The sequence below is a fragment of the Doryrhamphus excisus genome, chromosome 14, assembly GCF_030265055.1.
Source record: "Doryrhamphus excisus isolate RoL2022-K1 chromosome 14, RoL_Dexc_1.0, whole genome shotgun sequence".
NCBI classification, from domain to species: domain Eukaryota; kingdom Metazoa; phylum Chordata; class Actinopteri; order Syngnathiformes; family Syngnathidae; genus Doryrhamphus; species Doryrhamphus excisus.
Window position 1 is genome coordinate 19,196,431 of NC_080479.1, and position 26,019 is coordinate 19,222,449.

The following is a 26,019-nucleotide window of genomic DNA, read 5'->3' on the forward strand; positions in this document are numbered from 1 at the left end:
AATAAAAATAAAAATCCCCTTCATCACCAGCGTGGACCCTCTCAGGTGTGCTGCACACAAGACTTGATCAATATCTCAAACCTCAAAGGTCCGCAGTTTGACCCTGGAACAGATCATTCCTAATTTCATGACTACTGATGGGATGAATTCTGCGCAGCAATCGATTGTTATGCGATGGTCCCACTTTGAGCACGCACATCAGAGATCCACGATGGCCTCTCAGGCAATATGCTGGGTTAATGAACCCCCCCCGACCCCCCCCCCCCCCCCCCCCCCCCCCCGCCCCCACCAGATACAAATGAACATTTCCATTTAAAAGCTGTCAGAGGGTGTCTCTGTTCTTCAAACGCTTGTGTTGTGTTTCCAAGGCAGGAACAAACAAGCCAACCCTGATGAAGACGCCGCCTGAGCTTCCCACCAGTGTGGGCCGCCCGAGGGAGGGGTGCGTTAGATTTGCGCGCCTGTGAAGAGCCGTCAAGCTCACAATCAGCAAGGAAGATGATGGAGGGATGGCTTTTAAGAAGGAGAAGAAGAAGAAGAACATGAGGAGGGAGTTTACACCCACCACCAAGAGGTGAGATGATTGTGTGTGTGTGTGTGTGTGTGTGTGTGTGTGTGTGTGTGTGTGGTAGCTCAGCATCCTGTCGAGCATCCGTCAAGAGACCACCGTGAGCCCACACAGCCGTCTCTCTTCTTCTGCCGAACAGGTGCACTTCCTGCACATCTCCTAGTGGGCGGTCCCTGGGTGGGTTGGAGTCCAATCCCCAGCCCCCCTTTGCTCCCGCTTGTGAGTCAGTCGTCATTGATCACAAAATAAAAAATCCTTGCCCTGCAAAAACCCATCCGCCCACACCCGGTCCTGCCTTTGCACTCGTCGGTTTTGTAACACCGACCGCCGCTGACGCATCTAAAAACCATGGCGCACTTTCCCGAAATGGCACATGCATCACGCCTTTTCGTTCGTTTCGTTCGCTTCAAACTTGGTCCACGTTGAAGTTGATCTACTAAGACCAGCTGGAGGTGTGGAGCAAACACATTTAACGTGATTTTGGTGTAAATGCGGACAAAGGTGCATTTAATGTCCTAGTCCAGGGGTGGGCAAACTTTTTGACTCGCGGGCCGCATTGATTTAATAAAATTGACGGGGGGGGGCAGACTGTATAGTATTTTACACGTGACAGTCCATTTGTACACGTATATTTTTACACATATTTTACACGTAAAAGTGTCATGTAGTCTGCTATATGTGCACTTTGAAATCATTTATTTGATGTAAAGTGCGTTATAAATTAATCATTATTATTATTATTATTATTGTTATTATTATTACGACCAGTCCAGGGTGTACCCCGCCTCTCCCCCCAAGACAGCTATGATAGGCTCCAGCACCCCCGCGACCCTCGTGAGGATAAGCGGTAGAAAATGAATGTATTATTATTATTATTATTATTTTAATTATTATTATTATTATGTGCTTGTGTCCCTTTTTTCAGGAGCATTTTGTAAACATCAGACCACATCAATTAACGAAATTGATAAAACAGCTACTTCGACCATCAAAAGGTTGGCTCAAGCCATGATGCCAGGTTGTACGTTGAGTTTCAATGAAATATTTTGGAAAGAACAGGCGCGCCGTATTCAAACACTTGGCGGGCCAGATGTGGCCCCCGGGCCGTAGTTTGCCCACCCCTGTCCTAGTCAATGTCCCGCAAGTAACGCATAAGGCGTGCTGTGTTTCCTGTGCAGTCAGTGGGGCCATCTTGAAATTTCTCCAATATACTGCTCCTGAAACATTTTAAGAATGGATCTTCTAAGTAGAGCTTTAAAATACAAAAATATGAAATGGGAGTGGACAAAGAACATTTTGAGTCAGCAACCTAAAGAAGCATTGAAAAGTCTTTAAAAGGCAAAATGTTGGCCAAAATGTGTATTGCAGGGGTGGGCAAACTACGGCCCGGGGGCCACATGCGGCCCACCAAACGTTTGAATCCGGCCCGCCAGTTGCTTTTAAGTATTTAAACTTTTAACATACCAGCTGGCAACATGACTTTCAAGTCGGATGTCTTATTCAGTTAAAAAAATAAATCCTAGTTTGATGTGGTCTGATGTTTAAAGTGCTCCTGAAAAAAGGAAACAAGAACATATAGCTGATAGTATGACAATTAAAATTAGACAAATAATTCAAGGCGTAAAATTATTAAAAATTATTTAAAAAATTTAAAAAATTATTTAAAAAATTTAAAAAATTATTAAAAATTATTTTAAAATATTAAAAAATATTTAAAAAATATTTAAATATATTAAAAATCATTAAAATTATTAAAATTATAAGCTTAAAATCATGTGTGTTAAATATATGTTCTGGCCCCCCGCACAATTTTGTTAACTCAATGCGGCCCATGAGTCAAAAAGTTTGCCCACCCCTGGTGTATTGAATGTGATCTAGTGTCAGGTATTCACAAGGTCACGGTCTCTTGGTGGCAAAGGCAAAAAAAGCTTTCTCTCTCCGAAGGCTATGGGATGGTTGAGCTGCATAAGCGAGGCCTCTGGCGGCGCACTAGAGGTCTACACGGAGCGGCTGGCCCCACGGCTGGCCGTACTCCTCGGCTAACGGGGCGGGGCGGGCTGAAGAAATCTCAAGAACATGGCCACGGCTATGGAAAACTCGAGACTTTTTGCTTTCCGCGATAGTTCTTCACAAATGTCTTAGTTGGTGTCAACACTAACGTCTCCTTATATTATCTTTTTCACACAATTTATACTATCTTGAGCTCAAAAGAGGTCATTTAATTTTTGCGCTTTTTTCGGCCGGCTGACGACTGGCCACTCAAATCTCACCACGGCTGTGGGGCGGGGCAGCCAAGGAAAAGCACAGCCGTGTAGACCTCTACGGTGCTCCATTGCTGCTGACGTCGGACGCCGTAAGACATTGTCGAGTCATCTCAAACTTCTGGAAAACATCCTGAAGCTCATGGGATAAAACGTCACTTGGTAGACCTGAAAAACCGTGAAGCCATTGGCTGTCCGTCAAGACCCAAATGGAGGTTGTTACTGGTGCCGAGTGGAGTCCAATAAAGACCAATCAGACACCATCTGCCGGAGAAGGCTTTTAAGAAGGATAAAAACATCTTCAAAGGCCTCGTCTTCTTCTTAAGGCCGCAAAAATTGATGTTTGGAATTTCCAGGAGAGCGCCACACATGGGACATTCAAAAGTGGAAGAAAGTTTTTTTTCTCCCTTGACGCTCCTGATGGCTTCCAACGTTACTGGAATGATGAGGAGATCCCACCTGAGATGTTTTCCACACGGGCTTCCATCATGAATGGCATCCTGCGTCTTCCCCTCGTTCTAATCCAATGAAGAACATTTAAGGGTGGATGGCAAGGGAAGTTGACAAAAATGGACCTCAGTTCCAGACAGTGGATGCCCTCCATGAAGCCATCTTCACCACCTCCTGGAAACACTGGCATCAAGCACAAAGCCATTTTTCAGCGACTCGTTGATAAACAGCATCTTTCACTTCAATGTTTGTTTGCGATATAAACTCACATTAATTATTTTTTTCATTTTGAAGCTCTACTTAGAACCTCCTTAAGATCCAACAGTGCAAATGATACATTTCTGCAATTTTCCAACTAGTCTCTGGGACTTTTCTTGCATTATTGAGGGGCTTAACGTGCATGAAAACTCACCAAAATGTGTAATTTTAATATAAAATAAAATGAGCCACACGTAGTACTCCAGTCGCTACAATATCATATGTCAAAAAAAGAATCTTTATCAGTGGTAATTGATTCATTTCAATAACCCTCCTCTTGTTTTACATTTTAATGCATAAAAAGAATCACATCACAAATGTTTATTACATTAAGGCTTTTTGACTTAGTCAGGAAACTCTATTTCAACAAAATAAAACCAAAAAAATAATTTTTACTACATTTTAAAATGGTCTGGTTGAAATTATGACCACTGTATTGTTAAGGTCGGTTATAATAATATGACTACAAAGCAATATTTTGAGCCGAAACTGAAATCATAAGTGTACAATTAGCAACCAGCTCCTCTTCTCATCATGGAAGCTTCAGGGGATTCTCATTTTGTTGCTTTTTCTACCTCTTCTTGACATTAAAATATATATGGGTCAAAATCGACCCGAACACCATAGATCAGGGGTCTCAAACATGCGGCGCAGGACACTAGTTTGAGGCCCCCGCCTTGATATGAAAGTTCAATGTTAGTGCGGCCCGCGCAAGTTTGATATGGATGCTGTATGGTATCATGTACCCAGAAAAAATTATTACATTTGATTAATGTTCATGTTAAAGGTTAAATAACTGTTAATAGTTATCCTCCCTATCCGTGTGGAAGTGGTAAGTTTTGGGCTATTTAAGTTTAAAGGAAATAACTTGAAGGCTACCGTTGAGGTCGCTAGCGCTCTAGTTTTGCGAGTTAGCACGTGTCTCAAGACCCTGCAGTTGCGCAATATGTTGTAAACAAAAAGAGTATAAATGTGACTATAGTCGTGTTTTGTCATGTCTACAGGGCTCTAATAATGCTTTGTTCATTTTAATGTGAAAAAAAATAATTTGTCTACCCGCCAACTATATGTGGTTTCTTAGGTTTTTATTATTTGCCGTTTTTTATTATTATTATTATATTTATTTATTTATTATGCCATAGATGTTTCTTTAGTGATTAATACTAAAATTTAGAAAATAAATAAAACTAATTGATTAATATGTATATATATTAAGATATGTTCTATAGCCCTCAGAACCTTCAATTTATTGATATGATTCTTTTGAGGTTCATTTTACCATTTTTTTTTTTTTTACATGCCCACACCAAAAGTATTAAAACCAATATTTTCATGGATGAGGAAGCCTAAGAAGGTAACCAAGAGATGACTAGCTTATTGTTTTGATGGTAACTTATTGTTTTTAGTGTATTTTATAGCTGATTCAATACCTGGGTCAAAACCCACCCGTTAACATAAGAGATGATAGCATAATGCTAACACAAGAGGAAGGTTAATTACTTTCAAATATTTACCGTGTCATCTTTCTGTTATGACGACAGACTGAGACACAATAGCGCCCCCAATGGATGTAAAATTACCCCCTAAAGAAGGAGTAATACTTTTTAGTAAAACTTGCGACTTTATTTACTCCCTATGCTAATACATGTGTGACATTCTTTGTTTACAGTATATTTTTCCACGCTTGTCCTTCTGTTGTGCACACTTTGCATCCTTTTGTTTGGAGCCTTTCGTGTTTGTGTGCGGCAGAGCGACCGTGGATTGTATTACGGAAGCCATTTTTCTTACGCCAAGCCATATCTCACACGCAAACCCAATCATAGAAATGATGTCATGCTAATTAGAATGGATGTCGCCGCGTGAAGGAGGAGGGAGGAAGGACTATTTGTCTGTTTCTTGTCTGAGGCTGTCTGCCCGGCCGGCCGCACGCTCCATCATACTTTAAATATTCATAGCAACCCCGCTGAATATGCATGAGGCCGCCGTTAATATTTATGAGCCTCACTTGTTGAGGTGTCATTCCATCTCTTTGACACGCCGGATGATGATTGGGGCGGTTAGTTGCGTTCACGTGCACGCCGTGCGCACCCCGCTGATGCATGTCCTGCTGGAAACAAATAACATAACTGTTGTAATAAACACATTATAACGGGACTGCTGTACCCCGGCCTAGCGAGCAACTAAACCAGGGGTGGGCAAACTTTTTGACTCGCATTGATATTTGCATTGATATGACAAAATTTACGAGGGGGGGGCAGACTATATATTTTACACGTAACAGTCCACCTGGTATTATTGTATCTGTAAAATTGTCATGCAATCTGCTATTATTATTTATTATTTTATATTTATATTTAAATATTTTAAAAATAATAAAATATTATAATAATTACAATAAAATTAAAATAATAATTATTATATTATTATTATGTAAAATATGCAAATATAACAATAAATATAATAATATTTAATTAATAAAATAATTAGCATTAATATAATAAATTTAATAATCTAATAATAATTATTATTATTATTATTATTATTATGTGCTTGTGTCCCTTTTTTCAGGAGCACTTTGTAAACAACAGACCATGTCAAAAAACGAAATTGATAAAACCATCAAAAGGTTGTCTCAGGCCATGATGCCAGGTTGTATGTTGAGTTTAAATGAAATACTTTGGAAAGATGGGCCGTATTCAAACACTTGGCGGGCCGGATGTGGCCCCCGGGCCGTAGTTTGCCCACCCCTGAACTAAACAGACTTAAAATGATAACATGACATTTCAAATGACGCTTCCTACGGATTCTTTTCAACAGTGACGGGCTCGGACGCTGCCTGGAAGTCGCCGTGCGTCCCGCTCTGAAAAGCAAAGCCGGCTGTGATGGAGGTGCCGGTAAGCGGACGTCCCTGCACTTCGGCGAGGCTCTGGAACTGACGTAAGTAGTGTGACACCCGCTCCGAAATACCCCCCCCTCAGCTGTGCACCCTCTTAATGAAGTGTGTTTATGTAACTAACCACAGGCCGACGCAGGAAATGCAGCGCCAACGGGTCTATGTGTCTCCGCTGTGCACGCATGCCTGCCATACTGACCACAACAGGTGTGCCTGTGTGTGTGTGTGTGTGTGTGTGTGTGTGTGTGTAGCGCTTTTACGTCACACACATTCCCCACACACCAACCCGTCCACACCAAATTCATCTTTGTAGTTGGTTCTTTTGTGTTTTCACAGAACATTAATCACTTTTAGAATCGGAAAATTCAGCAGTTATTTTAGCAGAATAAAGTCACAAAGTGTTAAGAGAAAATAGTAATAATTTTACAAGAATAATACAATATTTTAAAGGAAAATATTGTCATTTTAGAAGCATAAGTTTAAATATTAAAATCAATATGAGAGAAAAAACAAAAAAAGTTGCTATTTTGGGGATATTAGCTTGCAGAAAAAGTATCACTCCGGTAATAAAGTGAAAGTACATAATACGAAAAGAGATTCTATGAAGTAAAAAAAAGTTGATATGTTAGGAGAAAAAAATGGGGGGGGGGCAAAGATTTCATGTTTTTCACCTACATCACAAAGTGATAGTGCAGTATTACTATACAGGATGAAGTATTGTTTAGGACACAATGAAACAAAGACTGTGTAGTCTATAATAGACAGTACTACCCCCTTGTAATGCAGTATTACTATACAGGATGAAATATTGTTTAGGACACAATGAAACAAAGACTGTAGTCTGTAATAGACAGTACTACCCCCTTGTAGTGCAGTATTATTATACCGGATGAAGTATTGTTTAGAAGACAATGAAACAAAGACAGTCTATAATAGACAGTACCACCCCCTTGTAGTGCAGTATTACTATACAGGATGAAGTATTGTTCTGGAGACAATGAAACAAAGACTGTGTAGTCTGTAATAGACAGTACCACCCCCTTGTAATGCAGTATTACTATACAGGATGAAGTATTATTTGGAAGACAATGAAACAAAGACTATGTAGTCTGTAATAGACAGTACCACCCCCTTGTAGTGCAGTATTACTACACAGGATGAAATATTGTTTAGGAGACAATGAAACAAAGACTGTGTAGTCTGTAATAGACAGTACCACCCCCTTGTAGTGCAGTATTACTACACAGGATGAAATATTGTTTAGGAGACAATGAAACAAAGACTGTGTAGTCTGTAATAGACAGTACCACCCCCTTGTAGTGCAGTATTACTACACAGGATGAAATATTGTTTAGGAGACAATGAAACAAAGACTGTGTAGTCTGTAATAGACAGTACCACCCCCTTGTAGTGCAGTATTACTACACAGGATGAAATATTGTTTAGGACACAATGAAACAAAGACTATGTTGAGATGAATTTTGCTCTCATTTTCCTGCCGTTTCTCCCCTTCTCCTTGAGGCTGCATTTATTACTTATTGGTGTGCTGGCAGGTCACATGACGGCTAATTGCCTCTTTGAATAATGGCCGCCGTGAATGAATGAATGTGCTCTTGAATGAGACTACGATTAATAGGAGCTGACCCAGTTGCATGAAGTTTTGGGAAGTGCTTGTAAGGCCGAGTGCTTTGCTCTCGTCGGAAGTGCGGGGAGAAGAAAGCGGAGCTTCCTTCGTATGTGCTAATTAGCGTCGGCGCTAATATTAATAATAATAACGTGCCGCTGCTGGATGCTAAGAAACAATTAACACGTCAAAGAGGCGGCATCGCACCTAGACAACTGTCAGCCGGCAGGAAAGGAGCTCCTTGGAGATCTTTCTGCTTTCAAATATGGAAATAATTATTATTTATTTTTTTATTTTTTTTTTGAGAAAGGATTTTTAAAAATAAATAAATTGTGAATGCACCATATTTTGTCCTTCAGCTGGGTTGCTATGATATGTGTTGATGCCTGTATTTCCTGTCCCGTGTTGTGCTCCTGCAGTGTGTTGTCATATTATTTGTGTTGTTGTGTTATGTTACAGTAAAGGGGCGGGGCCAGGTGAGTGGGGTCGCGTGGCTTCGACTTCGCCCCCCTCCTCCTTCCTCGTGCCGGCAGAGTCGAGCAAAAGACGGCGGAGGAGGAGCGCCTTACCTCACAATCACCCCACCGCGAGGAGCTTCACACCGGCAGCAGACCTCCATCTTCTGACGGTAAGACCACCGGCGTCCTCGCACTCACTCGCCCCCGGGGCGGAATCAACAACACCGCCGTCACGATTGTCTCTCGGGACGGACATAATGCGACATAAACGTCGAGATGTTTGTCGGATTAACGTTTTTTTTTTGTTTTTTTTTTATGAATCGCTGTTGGCTAACTTAGCATCCGAAGTCCTGACAGCACGCGCGTAGTAACGACATATTTTTTCAACGTGCGTGAAGATTTTTTATCATCTACTTTTTGCAAATATGTTCGATTGATCGTATCTTTATTTTTAAATAAGTTTCTCTGAACGTATTTTAGCATAACCGGAGCGTTCGTTGACAGCCGGCTGAAGCCCCGCAGCAGCAGGTCCGCGCCCCCCCACCCAACCCCAACCCCCGCCGCTTCCGAGTAAAAATAGCCGGCGTTGTCAAGCCAGGCCCGGGTCAACGGTAATGCGACACATCGGGGGGGTCCGGTCCAGGAAAAGTGGACCCGAGAGGTTCTTGGTGGCTTTTGTTAATATGGGTCACTGGCGCGTTGAACATGACACCTGTTTTGTAACTTTGCCCACAACGTGAGCCCCCACCCACCCACATGTGTCATGATCATAAGAAGGGTGGATTATATAGATTAAAAAAAGTTTTTACAGACAAAAAAAAAAATACAACCGGCTGCAAGATGATAAAATGTGGGTAATTTTTTTTCCCCACCTCAGTTTTGACGCAGCTGTCTGCGGCTGCACAGGTGCCGTCAGAACAATGCAACCTACATTTTTACTTTCTCTTTGCTCAACTTCACGGGTGCTATAGGATGCACGGGCGTCATGTCTCAAACACACACAGACATGCTGTTATGATGGAGGACGGCTCGGCAAAAAAAAACAAACAAACAAACAAAAAGCCGAAATCAGCATTTCAAACAAGAGACGTGCTTTGTAGGCTGGTGGAATGATTCCATAATGAGCTGTGAGCAGAGCGAGTAAACATCATCCTCCTCCTCCTCAAGCAGCGGCAAAACACAAACAATCTCCACCGGAGCCCTTTATTCCGCTAAAGATGCTGGAAGGCGCACACACACACTGCTCTTCTTCTAACAGGCTTGTAAAGCGCTCGGCGCAGGTTGTTTGGCCGGACAATGGCCGCCTTAAGTAGCTTCTGGACCGCTTCCCAGCGGGGGCCGCATGTCCGTGTTGCGGCGCCAGGCAGCTTTTGGCGGCACAAGAAAGGCGTCCTGGCGAGTAAGCGCCTCCAAGGCAGCAGATGGATGATGATGTCGGCGAAGCTGGCGCTCCTCGCCGCCCCGCCGCCATCCGTCACGCTCTAATGATCGTGTCACACCTCCTCCCCGGGCAGCCCCCGGACGCTTATGCGGCTCAAAAATGGGGCCGGAGTCCACACCTCCCCTCCCCATAACGCTGTAGCCTACATCCCGTTCTTCTTCTTTTCGTCACCTTTCTTCACCTCCAAAAGCCCCCCCCTGAGGATCCTCGTCCTCTGCATGCATCTGCAGCGTCTTAGTCGCATCCTGCTTTACATATCCATGATGTTCTAGCACGCCCTCCATCCAGCCCACCTCTGTGAGGGTCACATGCAAAGACGGAACATTCCACCATTTCATAGCGTCCAACACGGAGAACACCCAAAAAGCTAATTTGTTCCTGTTGTGTAGAAAAGGCGCCCCACCGATTGCCCTGCACAATGAGAGCCGAGAGCGCTAGCTATTGCGCTAAATCCCAGATCTGCCAACTGTGTGTCCAGTGTGAGATACGGGATGCCACCATAGACCTCACAGGCCTCGTACCACAGATCAAGAGTGGAGAGCTCTACAGCCGTTGAGCTAAAAGCCTGCGCCGCCGACTCCAAGGAGTGGGGTTGACCAACATGCCAGCGACATACGCCCGGAGCGAGACCCACACCACCAGAGTGGACAACAACACTGAGCTAAAAGCCCTAGCTGCCAACTGGATGTCCAGCGGGACTCCTGAGGAGCGAGAAGGTCGTGAGGTTGACCAACTTGCTCTCCCACAGCTGCACCAGTTGGCATCCATTACACCACTTTAGCCCGGCGTTTTCCTCGCCGGGGGGGGGGGGGTTCAATCGCAACGTTTTGGGACTCCTCGCATCCTCGCAGCTCATTATTGCGTCTGCAGGGGTAAACGTCCCCCGGAGCGCTGTGTTCCAGCGGAATGCGGCGGCCCTTTTGAATCGCCGTCTCCCTCCTCCTGCACGGAGTGTGCATCTTTGGGATCAGACAGCGGGGTCCGCTATTCCGGGAATATCTTGCACTGGCGTATCGGATGATGCTCCGCACAGCTGCCGCTTCTAAGAAAAGCTCTCGGACACGTTCAAACACACGAGCACACACACACACACACACACGTACATATATGTGAATGCACAAAAGCCACATGCAAGTAGAGGCCTATAGAGACACACACACACTTCCAGTAATAGGCTTTAAGTAGCAATTAGCTGTCAGGCCAGGAGGGCGTTTGGAAAGCTTGGATGGAGGACAACACACACACACACACACACACACACACTTAAGCTGTGCGACTTGATGTCATCCCCAGCAGCTATGCCTTTGTGTTGCAGCAGCTGTTGGGTAGGAGTGTGTGTGTGTGTGTGTGTGTGTGTATTTTTTGATGTACAATAACCAACCAATAACATTTTTTTATTTCAATCTCTTCAGGCATTTTTTTTCCCCTGCCCAGAGAACGCTAAAGCAAAGAGAGGAAGAGGAGCGAGGCGAAAGAGGATAATTGCGTTTCTGGCTGCCCCGTGGGAACATGGGATATATGACCTCATCATTCACCTGCGAGGCTCTCCACTGAACAACCCCACACAGGTACACACACACACACACACACACATACACACACACACACCGATCAAACCAAGCTGAGGGTTCGTGTGCAGTGCAGACGTATGATGGACGCAGCGGTCGAGGGTGACGACGCCCACCAAGCGGGGCCTTGTGATGTCATCGGCCGCACCCCGCCTCCCCCCTTTGTGCCCTCCCTCTGCAGCACTCCGAAAGAGGACGAGGACAGGAAGCCGGAGCAGCAGGTACGCCACGGCTCCCTGTGTAGTGCATTAATAATGTACAACACACACACACACACACACACACACACACACACGTCACATTCATATTGTTGTCGCTCGCAGACCCTCGGCAAGCACGTGCAGCCAAAGAAAAAAGTCAAGGTAAGCTGAAATATTCCCGCCTCACATTCATCAGCCGCGGAACACGGACGCATCCGAGCCGCGTGATTTGTTGTTCAGGCCAAAGGCAAGCTGGTGCGCAGCATGGCCGTGTGCGAGGACTCGCAGGAAGACAACCAGGTAACGCCCCCTCGTACTCCCCCCCCCCCCCCCCCCCTCGCCACCGCAGCTCATCACTCTCGCCCCTTCCCCCCCCGCAGACCACATCCGTCGTCTCGCCCGCCCGCAGCGAGGAAGACGCCACTTCCCGCCAGGAGGAAGAAGAGCAGGAAGCCGACGGAAAGAAAAAACTCTCCAAAGGTGCGCGTCGGGATGGAATGATTGGCATCAGCTGGACGTGTTAACACGTCACTCTCTCTCTCTCTCTCTCTCTCTCTCTCTCTCTCTCTCTCTCTCTCTCTCTCTCTCTCTCTCTTTGGCAGAGTCCAGCCTGGAGTACACCGACTCCACCGGCATCGACCTGCAGCGCTTCATCGTGGACACCCTGAACAGTAACCCCAGGGACCGCATGATGCTGCTCAAGCTGGAGCAGGACATGATGGACTTCATCACCAGCGATAGGTGCGGGTGTGCGTGTGAAGGAGAACACGTCCTTGTCTCCTCATGGAGCCACCAGCAGCTTGGATGAACATAATTATTCATGCTAAGTCCCATTAAAGATGGAATAGGCTAATTTATGGCTTTGCCGTCGGATCCTGTTTCACGTGAAGGTGGTGAGGATGAATCCCTTCTCACTCCTTTCCCTGCTCTCCTCCCTGCAGCCCCTTCAAAAAGTTCCCCCACATGTCGTCCTACCACCGCATGCTGGTCCACAGGGTGGCGGCCTACTTTGGCATGGAGCACAACGTGGACCAGACGGGCAAGTCTGTCATCATCAACCGGACCAGCAGCACTCGCATGTGAGCAAAACGCCGTGTTTACCACACCGGCCCGCCACTGATAAAGTTGGACCGCCGCAAATAGATTTGGCGCTACCTGTTGGCCCTCGCTCATAAATAAACGCATGCTTCTCAATACACCTCATACACACCTGCTCCGCCAGGGAATAAGAACACGGAGCAGGAGAGATCAGCGTCGCCACTTTGTCACTAAATCTAGCCAGTATTCAGACCCCTCCAGTCAGACCTCTAGAAAAGCGACTCACTGCGGGGGGGCAAATAGATTTCAGTCCTGTGGGAAACGTGTAGATTTGCTTACATTGGAATAAGAAAAGTATTTGTTTCCTCAGACCAGAGCAGCGTTTCCTGGATCAGGTGCACGAGGACAAAGCCACAGAGATCCATCACTGGAAAAGCATCTTGAAGCGGGACAACAGCGCCGATGAGCAGGTCTGTGCTCTTCATTTGTAAGGCCGAGCCGCGTGGCTTCCTGGAACGCCCATCCATGGCTTTTGTCCTCCCCGGCAGACGCGACGCTACGCCTTACGCGAGAAGCAAAGCAAGTCTGTGGAGGAGAGGGAGGAGGAATACCAACGAGTGCGGGATAGAATCTTCAGCCAAGAGGTAAGAAATGATTGCTTTACACCGGAATGCCAATGCTAGCCGATTTTGGACACATGGCTCACCCCCCACCCCCTTCCTGTAGCTCCATGTTATGATTTTGGATCAGCATTTACAATAAAAGTGAGTTTTATTAGATAAAATTCAGCTCCAGGTCTGTCCACTTCTCTCTTCAATTGCAATTGTTTACTCACCACACACACTATAAGGTTTAATCCCTGAATAATTATTCTAATGTATCGCTACTTACCATGCAATAATGATCACACACCTGTGGTGCGTTCAAGGACTGTAGATACAGTGCCAAATGTGCCAAAACACTTAATGACATGATGAGTGAAGTACAGTTGACCTGATATCATTACCAACCGAGGGTGAAGGAGGTGCGTTTCTGCCTGAAATCAATCAATCAATCAATCAATCAATAACTGATCCAATAAACGACAATCATTCTCCTCCATGTGGATCCACTGTACATCCATCAAGTGACGCCATGATGATTTTTATTGGATTTTTTTTACACCCACGTTGGCTCCGAAGGAGATGCTTTAATGTTTCTTCTTCTGTGGTGTTCTTCTTTCTTTGAACGCAGCCTCCGTGCACGCAGGAGGGCGGCCAAGCAGAAAGCAGGTAACCTCGCCCGCCGTGGCCCCGTGACCCCGTGTCCCCTCTCACCCTACAGCGGGACACCAATGAGTGTGTGTGTGTGCGTTCGTGCAGGACTGCGGAGGAGTGCAACCCGTACGCCGAGACCCAGAGGAGAAGGCAGCTCTTCAGGTACGACGCTCACCATTGTCACCATTTGCAACACATTGAAGGCAGCGTCTCCAACTGGCAACGCGGGCCATGAACGCAACAATAATCACATTTTCAAATTCATTGAAAAGGATTTGACTTGAAATCAGCTAATAAAATGTTATATTTCTATGTATTTTATATATACTGTATAGCATAATAATAGAATATATTACATATTGTACAGTGTATACCATATACATGTTATTATGTACTTACCTACATTCATTATTATTATTTTCAGTAGTATTAGTATTAGTATAGTATTGTGTCTTTTTTCAGGCGTGTGATTGGCTCGAGTGAGTTCACCTTTGTCGTGGACTATTTCGTGTTTTGCTGACATGCACGTAACGCGTGGCGTTAGAGCGTACTTCGTAGAGCGTACTACGTGGCTCGTTGGCCGCCTCCCCTACGGAGGTCACAGGGTAATTGTGGGCGTGCCCGTCTGGCAGGGGGAGCCATGACAGCTCGGGCTCCAGCTGGACGGGGAGCAGCAGGCAGAGCAGCACGGACACGGACTGTCGCTACGGCAACGAGCCCCCGCCGTGGAGCAGCACCGACTCGGATTCCTCCTACCAGTGGACCAGCCCCGCCCCCAAGCCTCACCAGGCCGCCAGTCACGGCTGGGACGGGCGAGGCGCAGCAGGTAACTCTTTGGACGTCTGCTCGCCGCCATGCCGTGTTCTCGAACGCTCGAACGTAGAGTAGAAGTCAAGAAGGACTTGCGAGCACGTGATGGACGCCACCAGCAGCTAACTTCACACCTCAGATGCCGACTGTCACGCCTCCACTCGTCCTCGCGTCTTGTTCATGCTATGATGTGCTGTGATCGCCTCTCACCTCCCTCTCATCCTCCCTCAGGCTCCATCTCGCTCTTCAGAGTCTCCTCCGCCTGCCCCCACCCCTCCTCCCCCACCGCCATGGCCGAGCCCGCCGCAAACCCCGCCTACATCCTGGAGAACGGGATCCCGCCGGGAAGCATCCTTGTCAACCCTCACACTGGTACACGCACACACACACGCACACACACACACACACACGGCGTGCTGCCATGACCTTGAAATGACCTCTCAGGGCAGCCTTTCCTGAACCCTGATGGAACCCCCGTGGTGTACAACCCACCTGCTGGCCAGCAGCCAATCAGGAGCCAGATGCAAGGCGCTCCGTCGCAGCAGCCGCCACCACAGGTAACACACACACACACACACACACACACACACACACACGCTCCTAATTAGCGTGACACACTTTATCTCCACGTGTGCCTCAGGTGTACTCGTCCGTCTCCTACACGGCCCCACAGATGCTAACCGTCGCTCCCTCGCAGCCATTCCCCGCCGTACGTGTCCACACTTCCTGTTTGGTTGCCGACTTCCTGTTTGCACGCTAACAGTTGGCCTCCGCAGGTGGATGAGCTGTCCTCACAGTTTGCACACGTGACCGTCAGCTGTCAGTCATCAGGGGAAGCCCCGCCCCTTTACCCAAGCGCACAGAGCTTCGTCTATGCAGCTCCTCCCCCTCCTCCTCCTCCTCCCCCCGCCGCCGCCAACCCCCACAGCTACTGCCAGCCTTCACCGCAGGTACACATCACCTGTGGAGACAGTGGAGGTCTGGTACTCTCTGCAGTTGACAGGCCAATGACCGCTTAGGTTGTGTTCCAGGTGCCTGCCTTCTACTACGGCCAGTATCCTACCTCGCCTCAGAACCCCGTCAAAGCCGCCTCCCCCAGCTGCAACCCCGCAGGTAACCACACCCCTCCCACGCACACACACGCGCAGACCCGGGGCGGACCACGGCAGCAGGGGAGGGGGCCGTTACACTGTCAGAGATGAAGTCTTGAGGGTCTCACAGTGAACCGGTCTCTTTTCCTGCTGCTTCTCCTCCATCACCGCCGTCACGCCGCAGTGTTCCTTCCTGAAGGTTCCTCTGGTCACCATCTCTTCTGTGTGGCAGGTTACGCCCCCGTGGTGGGGGTGCAGCAGCCGGTGCTGGGGGGCTACACGCCAATGGCCCCCCACCACTGTAGCATGGTTCAGGTAATCCATAACAAAGCCAAAAAGGTCCACGCAACCTGAAGCAAGTCTTTTTTTCACCTTCTTCCCCTCTCCGCAGGGGGGCGTGTCCATCCCCTATCCACAAAGTAAAGTTGGGGAGGCGGCCTACTGCTGCATGGTGCCCCCGCCGCCCCCACACTGTGCCCACCCTGCCAGCAGTCTCAGCGGGCCCGCCTGGACCGCATAGCACTTGATGTGGATGAAGTCATCACACAGCACTGATTTAGCGTCTACACCCCCCCTTCCCCCCCACCCTCACCCCACGTGTCTTTCTCCCCTCTGTGCCCACATGTTCGCACAAACCACGCCCACTTTATAACGCACTGTACCAAAGCTTCCAAGTCCATATATTCATATATTTATCAAAGCTGCTGTATTGAATGCATAGTTTCTACACACAAATGGAGTTTTATATTGATATGAAATGATATATATACATATAGTATATACATATATATATATATTGTGATTGACAGCAAATGCACTGTGTGAATATCCAATAAACAGACATGGCGGCCTCGACGAGGTCACGTTTGCCTGTCAACGCCGTTCGGCTCTTTGCACTCGACTCCACAAGAAGATTCATTCCTATTTCTACAAATAGACCCGCAGCTGGGATGTCCGACTCATCAGAGACCCCTACTGGCCAAAGGCTGCATCTGCAACCACTTGTTCTCCCCATCATCAGGAGCGCATTATAATCACAATAATAATATTCACCGATACATCGATGCGAATGCGTTGGCTCATTCACTGAGTATGGATGCAATTGACGGGTGAAATCTAGATTCATCGTGATGCGTTTGTGGATAACGGAAAATCACGATTCAAGCGCCGATTTATTAATGTTCAACTCCACCCCATATGCTGTTCCCCAGGTGCCATGAATGCACCATCGTTATTTGGCGTTTTGTATTGAATACGGACGGAAGCCGTGAGGCACATACAACTACGAGTAAAACAGCATGGACGTTCGTAGCAAGGAGCAGCGAGGAACTTTCTTGATTTAACCCCCCCCCCCCCCTCTCCCCTGAAAAGGGGGCACCCCAACACGGACAAGTCTACCGCACCCCCCCACCCCGTCTAGTTCCTCGTCGGACACCGGAAGAACCAAGCAAATCAGGTCAGTGGATCTTCAGCTGCTTTCCTAATTGTCCAGGAGCTATTTGTCCGTCCCAACAAGTGCCCCCCCCCCCAGCAGAGCAGTTGGCTTCTTCCTCAATTGTGAAACAATTTTAAAAGTTTTCCACTTTCTGCTCCTCACAACTGTATTAGCCTAGCTGCTAGCTCATTCATATTAGCAGTATGTTGAGCAGACAGGAATATAAACAAACATTGATTCCACTGTTGAAAGTGTCACTTTAACTTTGCTGTTGCTGTACTGTATTTTTTACAGCAGTAATTATTGAACCACTGCTACTGTAATTGCATAGTCGATGGGAAAAAGTTGTTTTTGAAAAGTTGTTGTTTTAAGATGGCAAAAAGGATGATCACGAAGTGGTGCATAGTAAAATATGGACACAAAGTCAACTATAATTAGTGATAAAAAGCAATCAGAATTGATCATTAATGATATTACTCCTTCATAAAGAAATGTAAAAGGAATGAAAAATATGTGAACGAATTGGCATTGACCTTTGTGTTGGAGTGTCGTTTCATGAGGTTAAGGCTAAAGGCCGAGCTTGTGGCTTGCAGTTCTACACCCAAACGCTAGTGGGCAGTGAGGAACCACAATTAATGGCGTTGGTAAGGTTAGAAAGACTCTCATTAGATTACCCCAAACTGGAAAAGCTCTACTTTTATTGCCATTACCCCCAACACTGGCTATCATATTGCAATAAATTCGAATGTATGAATATGTACTTCCTGACTCCATTTGTCATGAGAATGTACTCCTGGAATGTTTAAAGGAGAAACGTGAAAGTCCACAGATGACTTCAGTGCCCTTTCTCCTTGACACCTGTAATCACCTCCACTCCAACGTGTGTGTGTGTGTGTGTGTGTGTGTGTGTGAGAGGGAGATAATTCATTTTTGAAGTGGAGCTGATTCGCATTTGGTAACATCAAAGCCAATGAAACGTATCCATCATCCTTGCCCAACTTGGAAATTAAATTTGGATTTCATAACTGTGCCGCCGGATGAATAATTGAAGCTGCGCGGCGGCTTTCATAAAGCCCGCTCCTATTTTTGTCCTGTTTGACTTCCTCACACACACACACACACACACACACACACACAGAGTGAGAGTCATGTACATGAGCAGAGCTGCAGGTTGATGATCTTTAATATTAATAATAATAAAAGGCACATGTACAGCCATAGTGAGATGAGCGAGTCCACCGGCAGAGACGGAAGCTTTTTGTCTTTTTTTTTTTTTTTTTTTTGAAAACACCCAAAAAATACAGCAGAGGTCAGGAGGAGAGACATCTTCTATCTGCTTTACAGTAGAATCTATTCTTGTAACATCTTCTCCTTCAAGTAAGTCCAACATCCTTTAGGTATAGGCCCCCCCTACACCCCTCCTTTCTCTCTCTCTCTCTCGTACACACACACACACACACACACACATATCCAAGTCTCCTTGTTCCACAAACTTTGGAGGACATAAAGTGTGTGAAGAACAAGTAAAGGTGGAACTTTCCTTCCGGGTTTTGGTGCTTTGATAAAAACATTTGAGCCAGGAAAAATAAAAAAATGTACTCAATCATTTCATACAAACATGGCAACATGCTACTATTTTCCATCTTCCGTCCATCCATCTTCTACCGCTTCTCCCAGTTCATGACAATTTCACTTTGGTGGGGGGGGAAAAAGGGGAGGGGGGGGGGGGGGTAAATGGTTAGAAATAAAAGCATGTGTGCAGGATTAAAATCAACAAATCATCAAAATTAGCTTAATATTTTCTTCATTAGAAAAGTGTTCAAATTATGATTAAATAAAATGGAGGGGGGCGGGGCAAACAAAGGGGGGCGGAGACTACACACATTCACAGCATCCAATCAGACGTCACAGCTGAGCAGAGTTAAACGCTTATTTCACATTTGGGTAGCACTCTGGTGTGTGTGTGCGTGTGTGTGTGTGTGTGTGTGCTACTTTTGGCTGTGTGTGTGTGTGTGTGTGTTTGTTTCAGGAAGGTGTCAAGACATCAAACATCATGACCCCCCCCCCCCCCCCCAAGTGATGTCAATGCCCACCCGCTTGTCTCCATAGCAACTCACAAGGTGGGGGGTCTCACTCACGGAGGTAAGTGGAGTTAGTCGTGTGTGTGTGTGTGTGTGTGTGTTAAGAGGTATCAGTGGTTCTTTCATCTTCAATCTTTCCTTCCATCACACCTCCTCCTCCCCCTCCTCCTCCTCGTCTCCTTGGCTCTTATTCTGAAGGGTTTCCTTGTTATTTTTGGACTTGGAAGATGAAGAGGCGCAGGTTGATGTTTTTGGCGGCCAGCAGTTTGTTGCACTCCACCGAGTCGGAGATGGGCAGCGGCACGTAGTCCGTCTCGTTGGCGTCGTTGGTGAACGCGTAGTGGTGGATGACGGGCTTGATGCGCACGTCGTCGTACGGGCCCTTCAGCAGCAGGAAGGAGCACTCCAGGGCCGAGTTCACCTGGCAACACACACACGTGTGTACGTATGAAGGGCACACGTGTGTATGTATGAAGGCCACACGTGTACATGAAGTTCCTTATGATCACCACTCATGAAACCAAGTATGGCGTATTTGTGCCGTGCATTAAAAAGCATCACTTTTAAAAGATAACAATATTCATTCAAGTACCACCACTCTGCTCCAGCAGGAGGCAGTATTGTGCATTTACTGCAACACAGTCGCTGTAGCGCCCTCTGCTGGATCTGTCTGGTCAGTACAGTATAGGGTATTTACCGTACATACAGTATAGGCTATATTTCATTTGAACATGCATCAGATTATTGAGACATTGAGTGCATCCCATAATAAGTTCCCAGTTCCACATGTCCAAAAGGAGTAGGAAGAAGCAAAGCTTATTAAATCCTACCACCCCATCTGGTACTTTTACAATCACTAACTGTTACATTTGTTCACTTCCTGCTTTCCATAATACAATTTTACAATTTAAGTTTTTTTAAATTTATCATTTATATATATTTTATTTTTTAATGTATTAATTTTTTTAATTTTCTAAATTGTTTTAAAATTCTTTTAAATTTTTTTAAAATTCTTTTAAAATTTTTTTAATGTTTTTAATTTTTTAATTACATTTTTTAAATATATATATAGGGTATATACTGTATGTACAGTATAGTATATTCATAAGTTGAGTTTTCATTTCTAATGAGTAAAAGTGTACAAAAGGGGTGGAGCTAAACACGCATTGCCGCGTGCTGATTGGTGTAGAGAGAACGGTCACAAAGATGGAAAAAAAAGGTGTTGTTGGGCAACGTGTCCTTCCTCCAAACGTCTGCCCACTGATGCTTGGCTAACCGTGTTAGAATCCCACCGCCCGACTTCCGACTTTTCCGCCACGTTAGCCCCCCCCTCGGAAGGGCGATGGGTGTGCGCTCACCTTGCTCTTGAGGATGAGCTGGAAGGAGAGCGTGCGCTTGCAGGACAGGTTGGGGTTACGCTCCGAGTCGTTGACGCGGGCCTTCAGGACCCACGTCTGGTTGAGCACGGTGAAGCGCGGCGTCTCGTAGTACAGCCGCGTGATGAAGTCATCCGTGCGGTACGGCCTGAACTGCACCTCTGACAGGGGTAAGGGGGTGTGGGGGGCAAGGGTTGAGTCACTTCCTTAAGACACGGAAGCTACGCTAGCGGGGTTAGCGTTAGCATTACCTGTGAAGCCGATCTTCTCGTAGCAGAGCAGGCTGAAGATGCTGTTGTAGAGCTGCATGTCACGCCGATGGCTCTGGTCCATCTCGCCCAGGATGCCCATCAGCTCCGTGCCCGTCTTGGTGGGATGCGAGCACTCGCCCTCGTGGGCCGGCAGCTCGTGGAAGGGACCCTGCCACGGACACCCGATCCTCTTGTACTTGCACTGCGTCACCCTGGAGACACACATTAGCATAATTAGCATTAGCATATAAACACAATTACACCTGGTGTGTGTGTGTGTGTTACTGGAACAAAGGAGGTGCTAACAACCAACACACCACCAATAACAACACATACAGGCTCTTTGACTAGAATTCTTGCAGCAGGTCCTTAAAAACAGCAAAGCACTGCTGTCATCTTTGCAGGATCTTTGGTGAGTTCTCCTCAAGTGTGAACCATCTTCACATCCTATAAACAACTGTGCTCCAGAAAATCTTTGATTTGTCTTTTTGCAGCTAATTTTTGCCCCAAACAGCAGAGCACTTAAATAGAGGATCTTTGACTAGCGTTTTTTTTTGTACAAGGTCCATAAAAACAGAGGATCTTTGCCTAGCATTGTTCCTCATCTAAGGAATCTTGGACTAGTATTGGGTTCCCAATACAGTTCTGCTGCTATATAGAGGATCTTTGATGCCGCTTTGGCAGATCTTGGACTTTCTAAAAAAAAAAAATCCTAAAAACTTTGGCACACTCGTTACATAAAGGATCTTTGACTCGCATTCCAGCCATGTAAAGGATTTTTGCCTTTTTGCAGGAGCACTGATATAGAGGATCTTTGACTAGCGTTTTTTTCGTACAAGGTCCATAAAAACAACTGAGAGTTCCTGTCATATAGAGGATCTTTGCCTAGTATTGTTCCTCATCTAAGGAATCTTGGACTAGTATTGGGTTCCCAATACAGTTCTGCTGCTATATAGAGGATCTTTGATGCCGCTTTGGCAGTCGGTCCTCAAAAACATCAAAGATCTTGGACTTTCTAAAAAAAAAAAAAAAAAAAAAAAAATCCTAAAAACTTTGGCACACTCGTTACGTAAAGGATCTTTGACTCGCATTCCTGCCATGTAAAGGATTTTTGCCCTTTTGCCCCTAGGTCCTCAAAAACAGCAACGTACTCATGTAGACGATCGTCATGTAGAAGATCTTTGACTAGCAGTAGCTCTTTCAAAACAGCAGAGCATCCTGTCACATAGATTATCTTCAACTCGCGTTGTTCCTGTTATCTAACGCGTCTTTGACGAGCGTTTTCGCAGAAGTTCATTAAAAACAGCACAGCCCTCCTGGTATATAGAGGATCTTTGACTCGTTTTCCTGTCACACAGAGGATCTTTGCCTAGCATTGTTCCTCATCTAAGGAATCTTGGGACTATTATTGGGTTCCCAGTACAGTTCTGCTGCTATATAGAGGATCTTTGATGCCCCTTTGGCAGTAGGTCCTCAAAAACAGCAAAACCCTCCTGTCATATAGTGGATCTTGGACTTTCTAAAAAAAAAAACCTAAAAACTTTGGCACACTCGTTATGTAAAGGATCTTTGACTCACAATCCAGCCATGTAAAGGATTTTTGCCTTTTTGTAGGAGCACTGATATAGAGGATCTTTGACTAGCGTTTTTTTTTTTTTTGGACATTGGTCCATAAAAACAACAGAGAGCTCCTGTCATATAGAAGATCTTTGCCTAGCATTGTTTCTCATCTAAGGAATCCTGGACTAGTATTGGTTTCCCAGCACAGTTCTGCTGCTATATAGAGGATCTTTGATGCCGCATTGGCAGTCGGTCCTCAAAAGCATCAAAGATCTTGGACTTAAAAGAAAAATCCTAAAAACTTTGGCACACTCGTTACGTAAAGGATCTTTGACTTGCATTCCTGCCATGTAAAGGATTTTTGGTCTCAAAAACAGCGGCGTACTCCTGTCATGTAGAAGATCTTTGACTAGCAGTAGCTCCTTCAAAACAGCAGAGCATCCTGTCACATAGATTATCTTTGACCTGCGTTGTTCCTGTTATCTAAAAGGTCTTTGACAAGCGTTTTCGCAGTGGTTCATTAAAAACAGCACAGCCCTCCTGTTTATATAGAGGATCTTTGACTCGTTTTCCTGTCATTCAGAGGATCTTTGACTTGTGGCTGTGCGGCAAATTCCTACAAACAGTGCACTTGTTAAATAGATGATCTTTGACAAGCACAAACATATTGCATGTGTTTTATTAGTTAATGAGTTAATTAAGGGGTCAGATGAAGAAGATTCTGTTGGAAGATTGTTTTTGGTTGAAGCTCCATGTTGTTATGGTGTGTTTATATACTACGTAGTGTGTCGTGTTTATACCGTATAGGTGTGTGTCTGACCTGTCCTGGCACTCTTCTTTCTGGTGTCTCTCCAGGCTGGATCGAGGGAATTGTTTAAGGCAGAAGGTGCACTCTGTGGGCAGCTCGCTCACCGCCTTCTCCACGGCCAGGTTCCTGCAGCAAAGGTTCTTGCTGATCTCGCACCTGATGGGGCAAAAGCACGCTTCGTCAGTACCGGGGTGCCAGCGGGTGCCACCGGGTGTCGCCTACCTGCAGTTTGGACACGTGGCCTGCTCCTCCTTCAGCCGAGAGTCAGCCAGCAGGTGGATGAAGCAGCCGGCGCACATCAGGTGCCCGTTGGTACACTAAGAAAAAACAGTATGTTTTTAAATTTTCTTTTAATTTATGAATTATTTATTCATATATATATATATTTTTTTTTTAAAATTCAATCATGTCTACAATGAAATAATTTGTATGACTTGTATAGCTAATTGTTATGATTTATGATGATCTTATGATTTAATGTTGTCTGTATGTCAATCAAATATAATTATTTTGATTGAAAATGAAACATACAAATCATCATTATGAAATCAGAATCAAATCTGGTTTGACACAAATTTAGGCTGTGATGTGTACAGTTTTTATAATAGAATTATTATAAATGACAATATTTTAATTGTAAGGTTAAAAAGTGTGGCTATTGTGTTATTGGTCATGCTTGTGCTTGAACACGTGGTTATTAATGAACGTGTGCAGGCAGGGTGTCTATGTGATGATGACATCATCACTCATGACATCAAAATGAGGATTTTTGGGTTCATTTGGGTGTCAAAGTTGCCCTCAGAGAGAGAGACTATGAACAAATATGACTAGGACTACAATCTATTTGTGGCTATGAATTGTGGGTGGGGCCGGATCATGTGGTCTAATTTGCATAATTGGCCATGATGCATGTGCATGGTGTGGGAGAGGGATTGGTACAAGCTAGTCACGGGCCGTTCCATTATGCCAGGTCAACTGGGCCAACTGGTAGTGGTATTGGGTATAAGGGAAGTCCAGTTAAGATGGCCGCACAGGAGCATCTGGGTGTGGCTTCACTCCGAGGCCTGCTGCTCATCACTACAAATACATGCAGCAACAGGTTGGTACCTGATTGTTTTGGGGGTTTTTTGAGTGGGGGCACATTGCGGGCGAGGGGCCTTCAGTGCAGAATGTAACAGGTGTGTTTTGGGGGGGGTAACGGAGGGGGAGCGGCCATGTTTGTGGTACATTTACCTGGTACACTGACGCCTTGGGCAAGTCTAGGCACACGGTGCAGCACAGCACAGAGTACAGTCTCTCCTCCAGCTTGCCGGACTCCCCCTCGGGGACTTTGGACCTCTTCTTGGGCGGCTCTTCCGAGTCGGCGTCGGGCCCGTCCGCCTGTCGCCGCGTCCCAACCTCCTCCTGCATGGCCTCGGCCGCCGCCTCCGCCGCCGCCCCCCCGGCACCGATGCCGATACCCAGGCCGGCCGAGGAGGAGCCGGGCGCGGGTGCGACGCCCACGTCCCCGTCGTCCATGGCGGACATGGCGGCGGTGGTCTAGAACTTTCCGGGATATTTTGTCACGTTAGCTTGGGTGCTAGGTCGCTAGCCGCCAGGCTAACTGTCAGCTGACAGCTATTTAGCTAACACTTGCGCAAACGCTAACAGGGATGCTAGCTCCCCTGTTTATTATTATTATTACTACTACTATTATTATTATTACGATTAAAGATGGACGCAATTACTTTAGTGAACGCGATGTTAGATAAGCAAGTAGCGACAGTTTATGCCGGAAAAACAAGCAGTTTTGTGGACTTACAGAGCTTAGCAGGTTAGCTAGCTAGCTAGCTGACAAACAAGAGAGCTCCAGTGGGAACAAAAACAACTCTCAGCTGTCTCGGCTTCTCGACGCCGTTAGTCGCCGTGACAGCGCTCGGTACCAGGTGCGCACCGGCGGCCCGGTTCTCCTCGGCTCGGCTGTCCGTCTCCCGTATTTGCTCAGGTAGCCGGTTGTCCGGAGATGTTGGAGGCGGTTTGTGTTGGAACTCGTCTCTGTGGCTACACTTCCACCATCTTTGTTTTTCTCCCCCCCGAGCTCGACCTGCTCGATTCTTTTTTTTTTTTTTTTACTCCACAACTCTCGGCCTTTACGGCTAAAAAAATGTTCTTTTCACAAACTATATCAAAGTATACAAATGTATAAGAGCCGTATTGCTTCCGCCGGGATGGACATTTACAGCTGAGAGCTGACAGCGGAATGTTTTGTTGTGCCAGATGACTTGGGGTATTTAAAGAGTTGTCCAGGGCGCATGCGCACTGCCTACCTACGAGGCAGAGCGCTTGAAAGGTGACCAAAATGTGTCAGGTGACCGATTTTAAAGCCGTACATCAAAGGACGCCGCCCCTTGGTTTTTTTGCACGTCGTTGGGCTGCGTGGACGCACGACGGACCTTTTTAATGACAACATGTCTGTGGTGAGTACAAACACTCTGAACATATGTCATTTGTGCATTGGGGGTGCAGTTTTCTTTTTTTTGGGGGGGGGGGGTCCATGATTCAAGTACTACTTGAAGGTGAGTGAACAAAAGAATGCTTCATTATAAATATTAG

General features: G+C 46.1%; 2 protein-coding genes across 3 annotated transcripts; one reads left to right on the plus strand and one right to left on the minus strand.

The window, feature by feature from the left end:
* LOC131102112 (cAMP-regulated phosphoprotein 21-like) lies at positions 1–18,433 on the plus strand. Its single transcript, XM_058047604.1, is given in 24 exon segments — positions 1–45; positions 369–574; positions 6,355–6,474; positions 6,560–6,637; positions 8,514–8,682; positions 11,366–11,521; positions 11,593–11,742; positions 11,845–11,883; positions 11,962–12,021; positions 12,102–12,201; positions 12,324–12,462; positions 12,663–12,800; positions 13,130–13,229; positions 13,308–13,403; positions 13,993–14,030; positions 14,121–14,177; positions 14,648–14,841; positions 15,057–15,197; positions 15,270–15,382; positions 15,466–15,545; positions 15,547–15,775; positions 15,857–15,938; positions 16,149–16,231; positions 16,308–18,433. Coding segments are annotated over 23 exon segments (2,556 nt in total). The 5' UTR covers positions 1–45; positions 369–509; the 3' UTR covers positions 16,437–18,433.
* Positions 18,433–25,710, minus strand: LOC131102113 (zinc finger TRAF-type-containing protein 1-like). 2 transcript variants are annotated; one of them, XM_058047606.1, is made up of 7 exons: positions 25,229–25,710; positions 24,661–24,972; positions 23,650–23,744; positions 23,440–23,583; positions 21,060–21,271; positions 20,791–20,969; positions 18,433–19,853 (listed from the first exon to the last, which is right to left on the minus strand). In XM_058047606.1, exons 2-7 carry the CDS (start codon positions 24,952–24,954, stop codon positions 19,641–19,643), a joined length of 1,137 nt encoding a protein of 378 aa, XP_057903589.1. In that variant the 5' UTR covers positions 24,955–24,972; positions 25,229–25,710; the 3' UTR covers positions 18,433–19,640. The 2 variants fall into 2 exon arrangements, with proteins under 2 accessions (XP_057903589.1, XP_057903588.1); XM_058047605.1 differs by having other exon boundaries at positions 18,434–19,853; positions 24,661–25,709.
* Between the last annotated feature and the right edge of the window lie 309 nt (positions 25,711–26,019).

Excerpts from the sequence above, each read along its gene's own strand:
- LOC131102113 (XM_058047606.1), bottom strand. The coding sequence starts at position 24,954 with ATGTCCGCCATGGACGACGGGGACGTGGGCGTCGCACCCGCGCCCGGC. Across the intron at positions 23,584-23,649 it reads GCCACGTGTCCAAACTGCAG|GTGCGAGATCAGCAAGAACC; the intron begins GTAGGCGACACC and ends TTGCCCCATCAG. Across the intron at positions 20,970-21,059 it reads CGAGAAGATCGGCTTCACAG|AGGTGCAGTTCAGGCCGTAC; the intron begins GTAATGCTAACG and ends TACCCCTGTCAG.